The sequence below is a fragment of the Rhinoraja longicauda genome, chromosome 7 (genome assembly GCF_053455715.1).
Source record: "Rhinoraja longicauda isolate Sanriku21f chromosome 7, sRhiLon1.1, whole genome shotgun sequence".
NCBI classification, from domain to species: Eukaryota; Metazoa; Chordata; class Chondrichthyes; order Rajiformes; family Arhynchobatidae; genus Rhinoraja; species Rhinoraja longicauda.
Window position 1 is genome coordinate 62,081,373 of NC_135959.1, and position 20,951 is coordinate 62,102,323.

General features: G+C 40.4%; 1 protein-coding gene across 3 annotated transcripts in view; it reads left to right on the forward strand.

Moving 5' to 3' along the window:
- Window positions 1-20,951, forward strand: part of LOC144595330 (ferroxidase HEPHL1-like) — a 79,458-nt gene that overhangs the window by 24,191 nt on the left and 34,316 nt on the right. For all 3 annotated transcript variants that reach the window (XM_078402714.1, XM_078402712.1, XM_078402715.1), the window contains exons 4-10: window positions 4,960-5,139; window positions 6,933-7,187; window positions 8,527-8,695; window positions 11,270-11,409; window positions 11,497-11,628; window positions 13,638-13,849; window positions 19,913-20,063. In XM_078402714.1, the coding sequence (XP_078258840.1) occupies window positions 4,960-5,139; window positions 6,933-7,187; window positions 8,527-8,695; window positions 11,270-11,409; window positions 11,497-11,628; window positions 13,638-13,849; window positions 19,913-20,063 (1,239 nt within the window). The remainder of the gene's footprint in view (window positions 1-4,959; window positions 5,140-6,932; window positions 7,188-8,526; window positions 8,696-11,269; window positions 11,410-11,496; window positions 11,629-13,637; window positions 13,850-19,912; window positions 20,064-20,951) is intronic.

Below are 20,951 nucleotides of genomic sequence, written 5' to 3' on the forward strand. Positions count from 1 at the left end.
GAAATTTTGTGTTAAATGAATTATGTCAACATTTCCCCTGAAGCAGGATCCTTCAACATTGTTAGTTCATTTGTGAACAACAGCTGAAGATCGAGTTCCCACATCACAAATGTGATCAAATCCATCTGCAGAGCAATAACAAGCTTATTTTTAACTTGGTACTGAACTATTCCAGAAGGAATTCCACAATCCAATGCTAAATTAATCTCTTGTTTGCCTTTGTTATCAGTTAAGTGATTTAACAATTAATTAAGATGTTACTATCCACAAATAATGTTGGTATTTCGATCATTGCTACTTGCATCAGAAGTTGATGAAAGAAAGCACAAATGGAGTGTAAAAGGCAGTACAGAGTAGTTGTGCTCAATGTCAGTGCCTTAAACTTGGCGTATCTCTAGAAACTATGTTTGGAGAATTACAGATTAAAAATTCCTGTGCATTTAATTCAGGATTCGTAATTACACAGAGGAGTGAGTATCCCCCTTTTTTTTCACCCCAAGAGAATTAATTAGCTTAATGGGGATAAAATTGGGCCACACCTTATTTGTTTCGTTTTTTTTTAGTTTAGTTTAGAGATACAGTGTGGAAATAGGCACCTTGGCCCACCGGGTCCATGCCGACCAACGATCCCCGCACATTAACAATGTCCTACACCCACAAGGGACAATTTTTACATTTGCCAAACCAATTAACCTACAAACCTGTACGTCTTTGGAGTGTGGGAGGAAACCGAAGATCTCGGAGAAAACCCATGGAGATCACGGGGAGAATGTGCAAACTCCTTACAGATAGCACCCGTAGTCGGAATCGAACCCGGGTCTCTGGCACTGCATTCACTGTAAGGCAGCAACTCTACCGCTGCGCCACTGTGACTGCGTGTAGGCAACAAGTTGATAGTAAATTAGCTGTATTACAATTCCTCACCCCCTCTTCCATTTGACACTGGTGGAGAGGAAACTTGAGCTTGGGATAAAGATCGATCTGAACTCATTTGCTCAACTGTTGGTCAGCTTCATATACTCTCTGTCCTGTAATGATGATAACTATACTCTAGAGGCATAACCAATCGCTCTACAGAATAAACGATAGTTTAGTTTAGAGATACAGTATGGAGACTTGCCCTTCGGTCTACCGGGTCCATGCTGGCTATTGGACACCCATTCACACTAGTTCTATGTTATCCCACTTGGAAACTTGGAGTACCTAGAGGAAACCTACGTGGTCACAGGGGGAACACTCAAACTCCACACAGGTAACAGAGGACGGCATCGACCTCATTTAATATTTCCCAGAAAGTGGTGAGGCCTAGAGTTTGAAGAGCACCAGCTTGTTAATTTGATGGTGTGCAGCTGCGAAGTTTAGTTTGAGAGCCAGATGCCGTAAAATGTCATGGCGTTCAGAGGAATGGTATTATAAATTGTGTGAACTCGGGCATTTGCTTTGCTTGCTGCATGGCAGCAGATCATATGAATGTAGCAATTAGTCACCACTCCAGGTCTGAATTTGGGTTATGCCTGTGGAATGTTCTTTGGGAGAGGAATGGGAAGGGGCAATCAGAACATCTGTCAAGGCAGAATTGGGTTCTCAAGGATTGTATTGGATTATTAGGGTAAGGACTGATTAAAATTGGCTGCTTGATAGTGGTAAAGGTAGGACTAAGATAAGACAAAGACAGGTGTGGGAGCAGATAGTATGGAGGAAGCTGGGAGTTGTAAATCTATGGAATTCTCTGCCTCAGAAGGCAGTGGAGGCCAATTCTCTGGATGCTTTCAAGAGAGAGCTAGATAGAGCTCTTAATGATAGCGGAGTCAGGGGATATGGGGAGAAGGCAGGAACGGGTGAATGATCAGCCATGATCACATTGAATGGTGGTGCTGGCTCAAAGGACCAAATGATCTACTCCTGCACCTATTGTCTATTGAGTTTGCATAAGGTCTTGGACAGCTTGGGAGAGTGGGCTGAGAAGTGGCAGAAGGAATATAGTGTAGCAAAGTGTGCGGTCATGCACATTGGTTGTAGGAATACAGGCACCGACAATTTTTTAAATGGGGAGCGAATTCTGAAATCAGAGGTGCAAAGGGACATGGGAGTGCTGGTGCAGGATTTCCAAAAGGCTAATATTGTAGTAAGGAAGGGAAATGCCATGTTAGCATTTATTTCAAGTGGATTAGAATATAACAGAGATGTAATGCTAAGGCTTCATAAGGCACTGGTCAGACCGCATTTGGAGTATTGTGAGCAGTTTTGGACCCCATATCTGAGGAAGGATGTGCTGGTGTTGGAGATTCCAGAAGAGGTTTGCAAGGATGATTCCAGAGATGAATGGGTTAATGTAAGATGAGCGTTTGATGGTACTGGGGCTATATTCACTAGAGTTTAGAAGATGAGGGGGGACCTCGTGAAAACTTACCGAATAGTGAAAGGCCTGGATAGAGTGAATATGAGAGGACGTTGCCACTAGTGGGAGAGTCTATGGTGTTAGTTAGAATGGGTATGTTTGGTTGGAAAAATGTTAGAGGGTTAGGCTCACAATTGGTGTGGGCAGAAATGCAGGATTGTGATCAGAGCAAGAGGCGGGTGCTGCAAATGGGTTGTGGTAGTGAGGCATTTGGGTGTTCCAAGGGGCTGCCATTATGAAGGACCCCTGATCTGCTCAATCTTAGTTCCCTTCCAGTAATGATGAAACAGGCTTACAAGCCTTGTGAAGGCCTGTTTCCATGAATGGTCACTGTGGTCTACAAGCATGTGCTGATGGAACTTTCATTTATTAGCACATCACATGTTGGTAGAATCCAAAAGACCATAGAACTCTAAAAAAAAAATTTGTCTTCCATTACTTTGAAGCATAATTGCACAGGACTCGTAAACATTGTGGTCCATATGTTTCAAAGCCAAGAAATTTTGCACAGAAATATGGAGCCAAGCCATATTAAATATTAGATTTCCAAATTCAAGCTTTGTGTAAAGCGTTATGGCATACACTTTATTTGTTTAGAAAAATTTAATCCCAGTGCTTTAAAATATCTACACTTTCTGCCAATGCTCAGCCTATGTTTCACACTATGGCTCCTGCCAATTGTCAGCTGTAGATACTTGGTGCTTTATATTGAATAGTTGTATTTGTTACAAGGAATTCGTCTGAACCCAAGCTAAAATGTGAATCTGTTATCTGTCCCAAGTATTAATGTTGTTGTTATATATCCTCCCCATTCGGTTATTTTCGGAAAAATGCAAAATGAGTTTAGTTTAGAGATGCAGCATGGAAACAAGCCCTTCGAGCCCATGGAATCCACGCCAACCAGTGATCCCCATGCACGTACTTGCATTATACACAATAGGGCCAATTTACAACCTTTATCGAAGCCAATTAACCTACAAACCTGCACGTCTTTGGAGTGTGGGGGGAATTCGGGAGCACCCAGGGAAACCCAAGCAGTCATGGGGAGAATGTACAAACTCCGTACAGACAGAAACCATCGTCAGGATTGAACCCAGGTCTCTGGCAGCAACTCTACCTCTGCAAGACTGTGTTACCCATCTTTAAACATTACCCAATGACAGTGAACCAGCAGTGGTGATCGTGTACATGTAAGGAACTAATGAATTTGCATCCATGTAAGGCAAGAAATCTTAAAAGGAAAATGGTCCAGTTGTGGAAAGCAACAGAAGTTAAGGATAGTATTTGATCAAAGATTATAGTGTTATCAAAAACACAGCCTGAGATTGGGAACATTTCACAATCTGGCAAAGGAAGATTAATACATTTTTAAGGAAAGGGAAAGCAGAATATAAGAGTAAATTAGAATGTAGCTACAACCGATATGTTAAAAAAAAGATTATCAATAGACAATAGGTGCAGGAGTAGGCCATTCGGCCCTTCGAGACAGCACCAACATTCAATGTGATCATTCTCAATCAGTACCCCGTTCCTGCCTTCTCCCCATACCCCCTGACGCCGCTATCCTTAAGAGCTCTATCTAGCTCTCTCTTGAATGCTAGATCAGAAGTTAATTTGAATCTCTTACTAATTTCTTTAGAAAATGGCAGAGAAAAAAAAAGTCTTTTTTTTTCTTTATGGAAGAAGACACAAAATCTTTCTGGAAATAATGACAGTTAACATGTGGGCAACACTGGCTCAGCGGGAGTGGCACAGCGGTAGAGTTGCTGCCTTACAACATCAGAGACCCAGGTTCTATCCTGACTACAAGTGCTGTCTGTACTGAGTTTGTACATTCTCCCTGTGACCACGAGGGTTTTTTTCTGGGTGAACCAGTTTCCTCCCACATTCCAAAGATGTGCCGGTTTGTAGGTTAATTGGATTTTCTAAATTGTCCCTGGTGTGTAGTATAGAACCAGTGTCTACCTAGTCTAGACTCGGGTCTATGACAAGAGTCATCGCTGGTCGGCCTGGACTTGGTGGGCCACAGCCCCTGTTTCCACGCTGCATCACTAAACTAAACTAAAGGTCTGCAATAAATGATGAGCTGAAAGAAATTAGCATCAATAAAAAACTAATAGTGGAGAAATAAATGGTAGAAAACACTGATAAACCTGATGAGCTGTATCCCAAATTTTTGAAAGAGGTGCTGTGGATCATGCATGTACTGTAGTCTGTTAAAGTCTGTTCTCTGACTTTTTGTACAAAATGTATCCTACAATGTTTGAGGTCCTCAGCACAAAGCTGATGGTATCTAGTTCAAAGTGATATTTCAGAGTTTTGAGATTTGATAAAAGGTTAAAATGTCTGAGCTTCAAGATATTGGAGTGTAATTCATGCTAAACTAAAGAAGGATCTGATACATGGTTGAACATCTTTGATGTTTCTGATCTATGTTACACTGAGATGAATACAAATATTCTGCAAGAAGAATATGCCTTTGACAGAATCTAACATCCTAAACGAACATATCTGGATAAATATCCAACACTGACATATTTGTTCTGTTTATATATTTACAGGCACCTTGGATGAAGGGACTCTGAAACGTAAAGATGTTGATCTGGACTTTGTCTTAATGTTCAGTATTGTGGATGAAAACCTGAGTTGGTATCTAGATGATAACATTAATAATTATTGCACTATGCCATCTACTGTTGATAAAGATGATGAAGACTTCCAAGAAAGCAACAAAATGCATTGTGCGTATTTTTTTACTTGGCTTTCTTCCGACTATGTATTTTGAGCATTGCTGGAATGCTATCTTGCAACTGATGTTCACTGGAGCACACCAAGAACTTATTTGTGGATGTTTATGGTAACTGGGTTTAATGCTGACTAACTGCACCTTTGACATGATCTTGCAGTAGCTTTCCATGAACATCATTTTGGCGGCATGGTCCTGACCACGATCCTGACCATGGGTGCTGTACTGTATGGAGTTTGAACGTTCTCCCCATGACCTGCGTGGGTTTTCTCCGAGATCTTCGGTTTCCTCCCACACTCCAAAGACGTACAGGTATGTAGGTTAATTGGCTGGGCAAATGTAAAAATTGTCCCTAGTGGGTATAGGATAGTGTTAGTGTGCGTGGATCGCTGGGCGGCGCGGACCCGGTGGGCCGAAGGGCCTGCTTCTGCGCTGTATCTCTAAATCGAAATCAAAAATTTTAATTTATTTTGGTTAAGTGCAAATGTGAGTGCATTGATGTGAGTGCAGAATGCAAATAAGGTATATTGATCAGACTAGGGGATCTTCCCAGCTAACTCCACTCAATCTGCAAGACAGCTAGGCTTGAGGTAAGAGGGACGAGATTTAAGGGGGACTGTTGGGTCCATGTTTCATTCATATCTGGGGGGAGCTGCCTGAGAAAGCTGTAGAAACTGATACAATTATCTCTTTTGAAATGCATTTGGACAGGTACTGGTTAGGAAGGGTTTAGATGGATGTGGGTCAAATGCAGGCAAATGCAGTTAGACAAGAATGCCAATGTGGTCAGCATGGAAAAGTTGGGCCAAAGGGCCTGTTTTCATTTTGGTATCCCTCAATTGCAACCTATCTTGGGCCACAGCTTAAATTTTTTTTAAATTCTCAAACTGATCTTTGTTCTATTCCTTCCTACAACAGTATATTATTCTTGTCTTTCTCCAATCAATGTGACAGTCGACATCAAAGATAATAGAGCAGAGCAAGATAGACCACTTGACCCTAAAAACCGTAGTATGTCATGGCGCCATTTTAGTGGGCTGAAACTTGCAGAAACATTTTAAACGAAAAATAACAAAAATCTGTGAATTGATGGATAGGCTATTTGTCCAGTCTAGGCTATTTGTGTTCTAATCTTTGGCTCTTCTGCTATAACTAATTGCACAATATCCTTCAGTCATGGTACAATGACGTATTGGTTTATTATAGTCACATGTACCGACATACAGTGAAAAACTTTTTTGTTTTGCGTGCTATCCAGTCACATTGAACTATATATGAATGCAATCAAGCCATACACGGATCGGGTAAAGAGGAAAACAACCAGAGTACAGGGATTTTTGGATTTTTAGAAAGATTTTTTAGATTTAGAGATACAGCGAGAAACAGGCCCTTCGGCCCACCGGGTCCGCGCCGCCCAGCAATCCCCGCACATTACCACTATCCTACACACACTAGGGACAATTTTTTATTTTATTTTTACATTTATCCAGTCAATTAACCTACAAACCTGTACGTCTTTGGAGTGTGGGAGGAAACCGAAGATCTCGGAGAAAATCCACGCAGGTCACGGGGAGAACGTACAAACTCCGTACAGACGGCGCCCGTAGTCAGGATCGAACCTGAGTCTCCGGCGCTGCATTCGCTGTAAGGCAGCAACTACCGCCGCGCCACCGTGACCGCCCTAGTTTAGTTTGAATCAATTAACAAGTTGGGGGAAAGTACATTTGCATGTTTAATATTTTTACTAATAATTAAATATCTCCTTTTACGTTTATGTTGACTCCACAGCTATCAATGGTTATATGTTTGGCAATTTACCCGGCCTAAAAATGTGTGCCGGTCAGTCTATATCCTGGCACTTGTTTTCAATTGGAAATGAACTTGATGTACACTCTGCATATTTTCATGGCCAGACCTTCATCGACAGAGGTCATAAAGTGGATGTTGTCAGCCTTTTCCCAGCTACCTTTGTCACAGTAGAAATGGTTCCCAGAAATGTTGGAAGATGGTTGCTGAGTTGTCAAGTCAATGACCATCTTAAAGGTGAGAAACTGACTTTCAGAATTGCTTCAACTATCATTCACTTGGGTACTGAATGGAATGTAATTGTTGACTTGTTAAATTGTATTAATTCTCAATTATTTATTTTATTAGCACTCTGGCCAATCGAGAGTTCTGTTGTGTGTAATGCTGAATCTTGTAGACCTCTGTGGATGTGTGGTGCTTCAGAGATAAGGGCACCAAGCTCAGATGTGTAAACAGCAGGAGAGATATCAGATGTTTATCTTTTCAAATCTGAACTTGACTAAAGGTGGAATAAAACCAGTTTCAAATATCTGCGAATAGATCGTGACTTGCAGTGCAATGTAATGATGATTGATAGTTGACAGCTCATTTCCCCATTTTTTTGTATGATGAAGTTAATGTAACGTGTAGGAGGAATATAAAACAAGTTGTTAGCTTGCTATCATCCACTTCACGCATTCTCACAAAAGCAGAATCTGCACTATTCACTTGTTGTGAATGATCTTGAATTTCTACAATAAGTAGCCAATGATTTAAAAAAGTACCTGGACCATACAAAGAATATTTAAAATAATTTACAACTGGTTTTAATCTCAAATGTAGGATTTCATGTATTTACCATGGAATTGCAGAAAATGCTGAAACTAATACGTTGGGCAAAAATGTTCTTTTCGGGATTTGCTTTACAAGAGAGGAATGACAATTTAATGCTAGAGAGGGTATTAGTCACTCCTATGTTGGGAGTATTATCGAAATACGATGCAGGTGCCACCCCCTTTTGACTAGATTTTAAGAGGAATTGTAACTGACTCTTCCCACTGCTTCGAGAGACCTCTGTGAAATTATAATTTTACTTTTCAAGCTAGTGGCCATGAACTTGCACTAGTGTTGGGTAGTCAGTAAGTCCTGGAGGGTTTATTCTCCTGTATGAGATATTCAGTCAGGGTGAAAGAGTTAGTCAATCCAATTAGTTCTGTAGAGGACAGAACACTGCTGTGTATGGACATGTTGGCTTGCGTGGAGATGGATTGCACTTACTGAGTCTAACTGTGCTGCTGAACATAAACAACCTTGGATTGAATTCTCTGGGGAGATTTCTTTGTGAAGTTGGGGTCCTTTTAAGTTGGCTCTAGGTTTGAAGGTATCACTGTGGCACCTCACATCATTGAGTTGTTTCTGAGACAATGAAAAACAACTGTATTGGTGCAGGAACTGTTCATTAGTAAGAAGCAACTTATTTAGTGGAATGGGACAAAACTGGGAAAAAAATATAACACTGGTTTAATTTCTTTTTTAAATTAGCGTCCTTTTAAAATTTGAGGTTCTTCTCCCCAGCTTTATTTTGCTTATCTTCCAGCTGGAATGCAAGCGTTGTTCAATGTGAATGGTTGTGGATACCATCATTCAGAGATTACATTAACTGGTAAAGAGAGAAAATACTTCATTGCAGCTGAATTGGAGCGATGGAATTATGGTCCCACAAAGAAGAACTTATTTAATGATCAGCCACTAGATGCGGAAGGAAGGTAATATTAAAACAAACCAATTTATGATTAATAATACCAGTTAAACATCTATCATCCCTTCTCATTCTTCAGAATTCACCATCTTGTATTCTTTATAGATTGCCTTTTACTCATACAGATCTTGTCAGTAACTTTTGAAGTTGAATGTTTATTGCATCTTTATTGTCAGAATAATTAATATGCTTTTTTTCTAAAGTGCTTAAGCAGCATAGAAAAATATTTTTCTTGAAGTTTTCTGTCCAGCTGAGTTCTCCCATATCATTATGAGCTGAGCTCCAGTACTTCCAACTTTTTCTTTACAAATGGTGGTAAAATATGGCAGCTGTGCATTAGTGGGTTGTGCAAAAGAATTTCACTGTGCTGTGCATTCGTGACATGAAGAACCATTGAACCAAAGGCAAAGTATCTTCTCTTGCCGACATTTCTATATTTAAAAGATACAAATGAATAAATCTAAATGGTGTTTGCTACTGATATATACTGCCCTCTGTTATCAACTTAGTTCAGTAATTTTTCTTTCTTCTTTCCTATGAGTTTAGTTTAGAGATGAAGCGTGGCCCTTTGGCCCATCAAGTCCACGCTGACCAGCGAACACCTGTACACTAGTTCTATTCAACACACTATGGACAATTTACAGAAGTCAATTAACCCTCAGACGTGCACGTCTTTGGAATGTGAGAGGAAACTGGAGCACCTAGGGAAAACCCATGCAGGCACAGGAAGAATGTACAAACACTTGTACAGGTGTACAGACAGCATCCATGCTCAGGATCAAACCTGTTTTTCTGGCGCTGTAACGCACTGTGCCAAATTGATCAAAATGTTAGTGTGTGTATAATATTACACACAAAATAATTTATCCTTTTTGGATTATTTTCTTGAGTATGATCCGGTTCTTGGTTATCCTCTCAATATTGAAAGAATAATAGGATCGGCCAGTGTCAGCATGGGCTTATGAAGAGAAAATGGTTGATTTCATAATCTACTGGCATCCTTTGAGAATGCGACGGTAGAGTAGATGGCAAGGAACCAATAGATATGTGGAAGGTTTCTGATCCACAGGGAAAGCTAGTTAACAAGGTGAGAGCCAATGGAAATTGAGGCGTTACATTGACAAGGCTTGAGAATTAATTGTAGGACCAAAATCAAAGAGTGAAAATTAACAGACCCTTCTCAAGTTGGCAGGTTGTGACAAATGAGGGATCGGTGCTTGGTCGCCAACTGTTCATAATCTGTGTTAACTATTTGTCTGAGGGGACCAAATGTCTTTTTTCCAGGTTTGCTGCTGATAATAAACTAAGAGGGATTGTGAGCATAAAAGAGACTGTGCAACACTTTAAGGGGATATGGACAAGCAAAGTGAATGGATGGAATAGGTTAACCACTTTGATCCATAAAGTAAAAGAGCAAATAACCTTTAAAGTTGTGATAGATTGAATAGCGCTGATATTCAAAAGTCCTGACAACATGTCACTGAAGGCAACATGCAGATCCACAGGTAATCTGTTGGAGGAAGGAAGTCTTACTGCAATTCCATCCGATCTTAGTGAGACTGCACTTGCAATTTTCAATGCAATAACATGCAGATATTTCAACAAAGCCAAGGAAAATTGAGGCAGGGATTGCAGTCTTCAAATAATACCCCCTAGGAATTTGGAATAAGGTGAGGAGAAATTACTTTAACTAGCGGATCATGGCCTTTTGGAATTCTCAAACTCGGAGGGTTGTAGTTCTGTCATTTTCATTCAACTTCGCGATTAAGAGATTTGTGGATATTAAAGGAATCTTAGGATTTGGGGATGGTGGAGGAAAATGGTGTTGAGGTAAAAGATCACCCATGATCTTGATGAATAGCAACGTGGGTTTGAGGGGAAAGATGTCCACTTGGTCCTGCTTCTTATGTCCTTGGTTTTTCAGATAATTCAATTGATACTCTGGCTGCCAAACCATTATCATGGGGAGAGGTTTATTTCAAGGGCAAAGGTTGATTGGAAACAGTAGTTTTGTATCTACCCAATAGTTTATTCTTAAATCTTTTGTGTGGAGAACTTTTGCAAACATTAATTTACTGTCATGAAATCTGCAAAGTAAGTTTCAGTCTGTGATTAGACTAAAATCATATTAATCATCAAAACAAACAAAGTTGTCTTAACTTAATCCAACTGGTTGGTATTGGCCCCCTACATCTCTTTTCAATTATATTGTCTATTGGTTATCCTTGATGGGTCACTTCTACTGCATCTGCCAGCACAGGAAAGACATTGGACATCAATCCATATGCCTGGGATATTAATTATTTCCAATCCAGCCATCTCCTTCCAGTCCTGTGGGTGTAAATACTGAGGGCAAAATTAACCAATCAAAATCTCAACAGGTTTTTACAACTTAATTATTCTTTGAGCTCTTGGGTATAAAATGCATTATTCAAAAATGTCTTCAGGTTTTTGGCAAAAGGTCACAAAGTGCTTGAGTAACTCAGCAGGTCAAGCAGCATGTCTTGAGAACATGGATAGGTGACGTTTCGGGTCGAGTCCTTTCTTCAGTCCCCCTTCACTGTTTTTTAATTCCTTTCAGTGATTCTGAAGTTTTCTTCAAGAATAGTATGGACAGAATTGGAGGAGAATACTGGAAAGCTCGATACGTTGAGTATACTAACGAATCCTTCAGCACAATAAAAAATCGATTACCAGCGGAAAAGCATCTTGGAATACTTGGTACGACGTGTGATTCACTTTTGGAACGTATACTTTTGTTACTTTAAAACTATCAAGGTGACAATATTTTTATTACTTGTCTATTAGGCCCAGTGATCAAAGCTGAAGTTGGAGACACCATTATTGTCACTTTCATGAACAAAGCCGATCGTGCCTACAGCATTCAGCCTCATGGGGTGTATTTTACCAAGGAGTTTGATGCAACAAACTACGTTGATGGTAAATTCATGTATGGTTACCTGTTTGAGAGTTGCTGTCTTTATACATGTGCTTTAATTTTGTACCACTACAGATTAGGATAAAGTTTACAGAATTGATAATTAGCATCAGTCCCCTTCCCCTTGCAATTTTGGGTTGAAATTGAATCTTCTGAAATTTTAGTTTTTAGTTTGGTACAGGCAGGGTGGATTTGTGAAATCAAGCATAAATCAATTCCACCAGACCCTATTAGTTTTGGATCACTCCATTCCTGGGTGATTAGTTCATTTCCCCAATTAAATTTGTGCACTTATGGATAGAATTTGGGATCATAAATGCAGAATACACAGTGTAGCAAGGGAGACACAAAAAGCTGGAGTAACTCAAGGGGTCAGGTGGCATATGTCTGGAGAAAAGGAATAGTTGACGTTTGGGTCGAGACCCTTCTTCAGACTTTCTTCAAAATGTCACCTATTCATTTTTCTCCAGAGATGATGCCTGCCCCACTGAGTTACTCCAGCTTTTTGTGTCCATCATCGGTTAAAACCAGCATCTGCATATTTCTTCCTACACATGTAGCAAGGGACATTTTTTTGCACCTAACAGATGGATATGACGGGGTACTGATGAAGTGCATTCTGGCATGGTTTACAGGTAAAACTGTTCAGACTGGTGTCATTGCATTTGAAGTAGCCTGTGTGTATGCAATGGACATGGGTGTATGGTTTGAGGGATCCAGCCAAACACACATTCATTGTTCAGCCCTCTTTTCCCCACTCCAATCTCCTCCCAGCTATCAGATCTCCTTTCTTCAATTGCTATCGATCTCTTCATACATTAAACTTCAGCATATTAAAAGAAGTTTAATGACCTCTGAACGGGAAAACACAGTCAATGCTCATGGTGGGGATGAAATGGAGTGGTGGTACTCCTAGCTGCTTAACTATATCTTTGCTTGGTGCATAGTTGAACAAGACGAGAGCATTGAGTTCCAAGATATTGAAGAATGATCAATGTTGATTTGCCTTCACTTAGCAATTCACCAACCCTTTCCACAAGTACATCACCTGATGTAACCTAAGTGCAACATTTCAATATCCTTCATGTACATTATTTCTTCCTCAAATCATACCCATTCCATCCAAAGGAAGGCAATATTGAGTTGAATTCCCTGCTGCGAGATTTTTGTTAAAAACATTTTCTCAAATGAACGTGCCTCTTCTGGAAATAAACTGTTACTATTATAGCAAAAAACTAAACTGTGAGCTGTTTTGGTCCCCATATCTGAGGAAGGGTGTGTTGGCATTGGAGAACCTCCTCTGGTTTACGAGAATTATCCCAGGAATGATTGGGCTTACACACGATGAGTGTTTGGCCGTACTGGGTCTGTACTTGCTGGAGTCTAGAAGGATTATCATATCATATCATATATATACAGCCGGAAACAGGCCTTTTCGGCCCTCCAAGTCCGTGCCGCCCAGCGATCCCCGTACATTAACACTATCCTACACCCACTAGGGACAATTTTTACATTTACCCAGCCAATTAACCTACATACCTGTACGTCTTTGGAACTTACTTGGATAATGGCATGGAAGGCCTGGATAAAGTGGTTGTGGAGAGCATGTTTCCACTAGTGGGAGAGTCTAGCACCAGAAGCCATAGCCTCAGAATAAAAGAATGTAGAAATGGAGATAAGGAGGAATTTATTTTGTCGGAAGGTGGGGAATCTGTCGAATTCATTGTCACTGAATTCTTAGGGGCCAAGTCAAAAGATATTTTTAAGGCGGAGATTGACAGATTGTTGATTAGTACGAGTGTCAAGGGTTATAGGGAGAAGGCAGGAGAATGGGATTGAAAGGGAGAGATAGATCAGCCGTGATTGTATGGCGGAGTAGACTTGATGGGCCGAATGACGTAACTCTGCTCCTATAACTTATGAAAACCTGCTGATTGAAACTAATACAAATTTAAATGTATTTGCAGAAAAAGGCTATTTTTTAAAATTGTGTTTGAACTGAAATGTTAAGGTTTTGAAAGAAATGGTGCACGCGTTGAGCCTGGAACATCCTTCACCTACAAATGGACAGTGCCGCAGCATGTGGGACCTACAGTGAATGATCCACCCTGCCTGACCTGGATGTACTACTCAGCCACCAATATTGTGGAGGACACTAATTCTGGCCTTGTCGGACCATTGGTTATCTGCAGGCAGAACACATTGAATCAAGATGATTCACAGGTATTAAATATGCAAACTCTTTAACACTTTTTAGTATGTTTGTTTATCATTTAACCAAATTTATTGGTATAGCTCTTCACCTGTAAGATTTTGATGTTTTGAACATTGCAATTTTTCTTTGACGAATGTTATGCATGTGTTTTAAATGAGTTAATGGCGACATTTATTTAGATGACAGGATCCTGGGCAAACCGAATCACGCACAAGAGAACATGTAAGAGCAAGATACATTGAACAAGCATAAGGAAATCTAAAATAGCTGAATTTTGTGCTTTATATTGTGCTTTATATTGTGCTTTAGCTGAGTTGAGACCAGAGGACATAGGTTTAAGGTGAAGGGCAAAAGATTTAATAGGAATCTGAGGGGTAACTTTTTTACACAAAGGATGGTGGGTGTATGGAACCAGCTGCCAGAGTAGATAGTTGAGGCAGGGACGATACCAACATTTAAGAAGCAGTTAGACAGGTACATGGATAGGACAGGTTTAGACCAAACGTGGGCAGTTGGGACGAGTGTAGCTGGGACATATTGGCCGTTGTGGGCAAGTTGGACCAAAGGGCCTGTTTCCATGCCGTATCACTCTTTGACTCTTTATGTTGCTCTTCATGATTTTACTTTAAACGATGTTGTGGGTAACCCTGCTCTCATTTGTGAAAGTTTGTTTTGCCAGGCAAAATTGTTTTGCCAACAATTTTAGTTGTTTATCTTTTTTTAAATATTTTACCTTGTATGTATCGTTAGCTTTTAGAAATGTTTGAATGGTGCACTGACTGGCTGACATTTTACAATTTCGTTGTACATGGCTCATGTTACAATGACAATAAAGGAACTATTCTATTCTTGTATTGCAGCCATCTTTAGCTTATGCTTGTTTTGGGGGCTAGTCTCCTTCAGTTTTCTCTTCGGCATATAAAAGGCATGCGCAATTGGGTTCAGATTGGGTAATTGACTTGACCACTCAAGAATTGACCATTTTTTAGCTTTGTAAAACTGCTTTGTTGCTTTAACAGTATGTTTGGGATCATTGTCTTGCTGTAGAATGAACTGCCGGCCAATGTGTTTTAGGCCTTTGTTTGAACTTGAGCAGATAGGATGTGTCTATACACTCCAGAATTCATTATGCTACTACCATCAGCAATTGTATAGTCAATGAAGATAAATGAGCCAGTACCTTCAGCAGCCATACATGCTCAGGCCATAACACCCCCACCACCGTGTTTCACAGATGAGGTGATATGCTTTGGATCTTGGGCAGTTCTTTCTCTCCTCCATACTTTGCTCTTGCCATCACTCTGATATAAGTTAATCTTCGTCTCATCTGTCCACAAGACCTTTTTCCAGAACTGTGGTTGCTCTTTTAAGAACTTTTTGGCAAACTGTAACCTGGCCATCCTGTTCTTGCGGCTAACCAGTGGTTTGCATCTTGCAGTGTGGCCTGTGTATTTCTGTTCATGAAGTCTTCTGTGGACAGTGGTTATTGACAAATCGTCACCTGAAGAGTGTTTCTGATCTGGCGGACAGGTGTTTGGGGACCTTTCTTTATAATAAATGCTCTTTATAAAACAATTCTCTTTATAATATTCTTCGGTCATCAGGTGTGGAGGTCTTCTTTGTCCTGCCAGTCCCTTTGCGATTAGTAAGCTCACCGGTGCTCTCTTTCTTAATGATATTCCAAACAGTAGATTTTGGTAAGCCTAAGGTTTGGCTGATGTCTCCAACAGTTTTATTCTTGTTTCTCAGTCTTTTAATGGCTTCTTTGACTTTCATTGGCACAACTTTGGTCCTCGTGTTGATAAACAGCAATAAAAGTTTTCAAAGGTGATGGAAAGACTGGAGGCAAGAATAAGTGCTGAGAGCTCTCTTATAACTGCATTAAGAAGGCAATTAATACACCTGAGCAATTACAAAGGCCTGTCAAGCCATGTGTCCCAAACATTATGGTGCCCTGAAATAGGGGGACAATGTATAAGCACAACTGTAATTTCTACATGGTGAAACCAAAACGTATAAAAATGGCCTTTAATAAAATTTGGCAATGTGCACTTTAACCACATGTGATTCTTTTCTATTACAAATCTCAAATTGTGGAGTACAGAGGTAAATAAATAATTGATGGGTCTTTGTCCCAAACATTATGGAGTGATTTAACTAGGGACAAACTGTTCTTTAAATCTCTGTACATTTAGTCATTTATCAAGTATGTGTCAATCAGATTTGGCAATTCCATGATATGACATATTCATCACAATATTGGAATTGAATGAAATGTCACTTCAGAGAAGGAGTGTAACCTGCCTTCTCCAAAGAGAAGGCATATAACATTGCAATGATTAGTCATAAGATCATGTGACAGGAGCAGAATTAGGCCATTCGCCCCATCAAGTCTACTCTGCCATTCAATCATGACTGATCTATTTCTCCCTCCTAACCCCATTCTCCTGCCTTCTCATAACCCCCAACACCAGTACTAATCAAGAATCTATCTAGCCTTTAAAATATCCAATGGCTTGGCCTTCATAGCCTTCAGTGGCAAAGTATTTCACAGATCATCTGACTAAAGGAATTCCTCCTCATCTACTTCCTACTTTTAGTCTGAGGCTATGGCCTCTGGTGCTAGACTCTCCCACTAGTGGAAACATCCTTCCCACATCCACTCTTTCCAGGCCTTTCACTAGTCAGTAGGTTTCAATTCAATCCCCTCTCATTCTTCTAAACTCCAATGAGTACAGGCCCAGTGCCGTTAAATGCTCATCATATGTTAACCCACTCAGTCCTGGGATCATTCTTGTAAACTTCCTCTGGACCCTTTCCAGAGCCAGCGCATCCTTCCTCGGATATGGTGCCCAAAATTGCTCACAATACTCCAGATGCGGTCTGACCAGTGCCTTATAGAGCCTCGGCATTACATCCCTGTTTTCGTATTCTAGCCCTCTTTAAATAATTGCTAGCATTGCGTTTGCCTTCTCTACTACCAATTCGACTTGCAAATTAACTTTTTGGGAATTCTGCACTGGCACTTCCTTCGCACCTCTGTTTTTTAGATTCTCTCTCCATTTAGAAAAGTCTACTCCTTTATTCCTACTACCAAAATGCATGACTCCACACGTTGCCACACTATATTCCATCTGCCACTTCTCTGCCCACTCTCCCAACCTGTTCAAGTCCTTCTGCAGAGTCTCTGCTTTCTCTATACTACCTGCCCTTCCACCTATTTCCGTATCATCAGCAAACATGTCCACAAAGCCATTAATCCCCTCGTCCAAATCATTAATATACAACGTGAAGAGTAGCAGCCCCAGCACCAACCCCTGCGGAACTCCACTAGTCACTGGGAAGTTTTAAAAATAAAACAACAGAAGGTTACTAAAAAGGCAATGCGGTAAGAAAAGATGAAATATGAAAGTAAGCTAGCCAATAATTTCAAAGAGGATAGTAAATGTTTCTTCAAAGAGTAAGAAAGAGTCATGAGTGGACATTGGACCACTGGAAAGTGATGTTGGGGAAATGATAATGGGGAATAAAGAAATGGCAGATGAATTGGATATATGTTTTGCTTCAGTCTTCACAGTGGAAGACATCAACAACATGCCGGAAATTCAGGAGGGTCGGGGTGGAAGTTAGTGGAGTGGCTATTACTAAGGAGAAGGTGCTTATTACTAAGGAGAAGATGCAGACCAAAAGGTCTGAAGATGGATGTCACCTGGATTGCACCCTAGGGTTCTGCTTTAGAGATTGTGGAGGCATTAGTTGTGATCTTTCGAGAATCACTAGAGTCAGGGGTGGTTCTGGACGATTGGAAAATTGCAAATATTACTCCACTGTTCAAGAAGGGAGCGAAGCAGAAGAATGGAAACTATAGACTGGTTAGCCTGACTTCAGTAGTTGGTAAGATTTTAAAGTCCATTATGAAGGATAAGGTTTCTGAGTACTTAGAAGCACACGATACAATAGGCCGAAGTCAGCATGGCTTTGTGAAAGGGAGATCTTGCCTGACGAACTTGTTGGAAATCTTTATCTGCCCTGCTATTTACTTCCTCAAAGGAGAGTCAGTGGGTGTTGTTTGCCTGGATTATCAGAAAGTTTTTGATAAGGTGCCGCACGTGAGGCTGTTAAAGAAGATGAGACCTCATGTTATCAGAGGGAAGATACTAGCATGGATAGCAGGTTGGCGGAATGGCAGAAGACAGAGTGGCAATGAAGGGGGCATTTTCTGGTTGGCTGCCAGTGACGAGTTGTATTCTGCAGGGGTTGGTGCTGAGGCTGCTACTCTTCACAATGTACATCAATGATTTGGATGGGGGACTCAGCAAAAGGACTTGGACAGGTTGGGAGAGTGGGCTGAGAAGTGGCAGATGGAATACAGCATAGCAAAGTGTGGAGTCACCCAATTTGGTAGTAGGAACAAAGGTGTAGACTATTTTCTAAATGGGGAGAGAATTCAGAAATCGGTGCAAAGGGACTTGGGAGTGCTGGCACAGCATTCCCAGAAAATACATAGACATAGACATAGAAAATAGGTGCAGGAGGAGGCCATTTGGCCCTTCTAGCCAGCACCGCCATTCATTGTGATCATGACTGATCATCCACAATCAGTAAGATTGCCTGCCTTCTCCCCATATTCCTTGATTCCGCTAGCCCCAAGAGCTCTATCTAATTCTCTTCAAATTCATCCAGTGAATTGGCCTCTACTGCCTTCTGTGGCAGAGAATTCCACAAATTCCACAATGTGCACTTTAACCACATGTGAATTTTTTCTATTACAAATCTCAAATTGTGGAGTACAGAGGCAAATAAATAAATGATGGGTCTTTGTCCCAAACATTATGGAGGGCACGGTAAGTGATTTAACTAGGGACAAACTGTTCTTTAAATCTCTGTACATTTAGTCATTTATCAAGTATGTGTGAATCAGATTTGGCAATTCCATGATATGACATATTCATCACAATATTGGAATTGAATGAAATGTCACTTCAGAGAAGGAGTGTAACCTGCCTTCTCCAAAGAGAAGGCATATAACATTGCAATGATTAGTCATAAGATCATGTGACAGGAGCAGAATTAGGCCATTCGCCCCATCAAGTCTACTCTGCCATTCAATCATGGCTGATCTATTTCTCCTTCCTAACCCCATTCTCCTGCCTTCTCATAACCCCCAACACCAGTACTAATCAAGAATCTATCTAGCCTTTAAAATATCCAATGGCTTGGCCTCCACAGCCTTCAGTGGCAAAGTATTCCACAGATTCACCATCCGACTAAAGGAATTCCTCCTCATCTACTTCCTACTTTTAGTCTGAGGCTATGGCCTCTGGTGCTAGACTCTCCCACTAGTGGAAACATCCTTCCCACATCCACTCTTTCCAGGCCTTTCACTAGTCCGTAGGTTTCAATTCAATCCCCTCTCATTCTTCTAAACTCCAATGAGTACAGGCCCAGTGCCGTTAAATGCTCATCATATGTTAACCCACTCAGTCCTGTGATCATTCTTGTAAACTTCCTCTGGACCCTTTCCAGAGTCTCCTTGTTCTTTTACAGTGCGATGTGTTAGGCTATATTGCATGTGATATTGCACACCAGGAATCAGCTCATCAATCGTCATTTTTAAATTATGTTTAATTGTAGATTGTGCATTGCTTTTCACAGTCCCGGCATTCTTTCAAGAGGAGAGGATCTTGTTAAATATGATTCTTAATGTTTCAGGGTTTTGCTCTTTGATTATGATTGTTAACTCTGAAGCTTTTATGATCTTATTTTATGTATATTGAATGAATCAGTCGACTGTTAGGATTTGACGTTTTCTCTCCACAGTGAAATGTGTTAATATTTAAATTACTGCTTTATTACAATGATAAATTTGATTTTTTAAAATCTGTAAATCTGGAGAATCTTCTGCTCTGAATATAATTAATTGTCAAGGGTAGAGCAAATTTCAATTACAATCAGCCCATAATGTCCAGTATCTTTGAATATTTTTGGAGATTTGTAATCTTGATTACTTACTAATTTCCAGAACTTTCAGTACTCTTCCAAAATATAGATATTTACTCTTTCTTTTGTAGAAAAATATTGACCGGGAATTTTACTTGCTGTACACAATCTTTGATGAGAATCTGAGCTGGTATCTCTCAAAAAATTTGAAGACATATATTCAAAATGCTTCTAATGTTGACTTGGAGGATGAAGAATTTCAAGAATCAAACAAAATGCATGGTGCGTGATTATCACAGGATTGCATTGTTATATTTGATACCATGTTGACTTTTGCTATGCCCCTTGTACTAACCTAAACTTTGAGTGTGGTCCCATTTTAAGAACATGTTCATTGAGTATGATCAATATTTCTGGTACCAGTGGATTTAAGCTTCCTGCATCATTACCAATATTTCTGTTGATTGTTGGTGATGCAAGAGGAAACAATCATGTTTTAAGGTATGGTTTCGTCTCAAACTCTCAATGGATGAATGTTCCATGTGATGAGCTACAAAGCCCTGTAGGCACCAAGGTTTATGGTTTACACAAAATGCTGGAGTAACTCAGCGGGGCAGGCAGCATCTCTTCTATCCAAAGATGCTGCCTGTCCCACTAAGTTACTCCAGCATCTTGTGTCTATCTTTGGTGCAAACAAGCATCTGCAGTTCCTTCCTACACATGGTTTATTGTTTATTCCTTTGTGGTTTTGAGATGGTGGCCGTTGAAATGCTTCAGATTCGTGAGTCTTTGGCTGAGAGTGAGAGGAATGGCGGTGTGATGGTGAATTAGTGACCTCTGGTGGACAATACAGATGTAACAGGATCATGTTTCCTGAACACACACAAAATGATTATTCACAAGTTCACAGGTTATAGGAGTAGAATTAGGCCATTTGTCCACTCCACCATTCAATCATGGCTGATCTCGGCCTCCTATTCCCATTTTCCTGCCTTCTCCCCATAACCCTTGACACCCATTCTAATCAAGAATTTGTCCATCTTATCTGTGGCTCTTGTCCAGCTCCAGTGACTTAACGGTGCTTTAAGATGGTGTCCCATTGCTGCCCAGAGGGCAAGCTATATTATTGGATGAAATTTTAGACTAAGCCTCCCCATAATCCCATAAAAA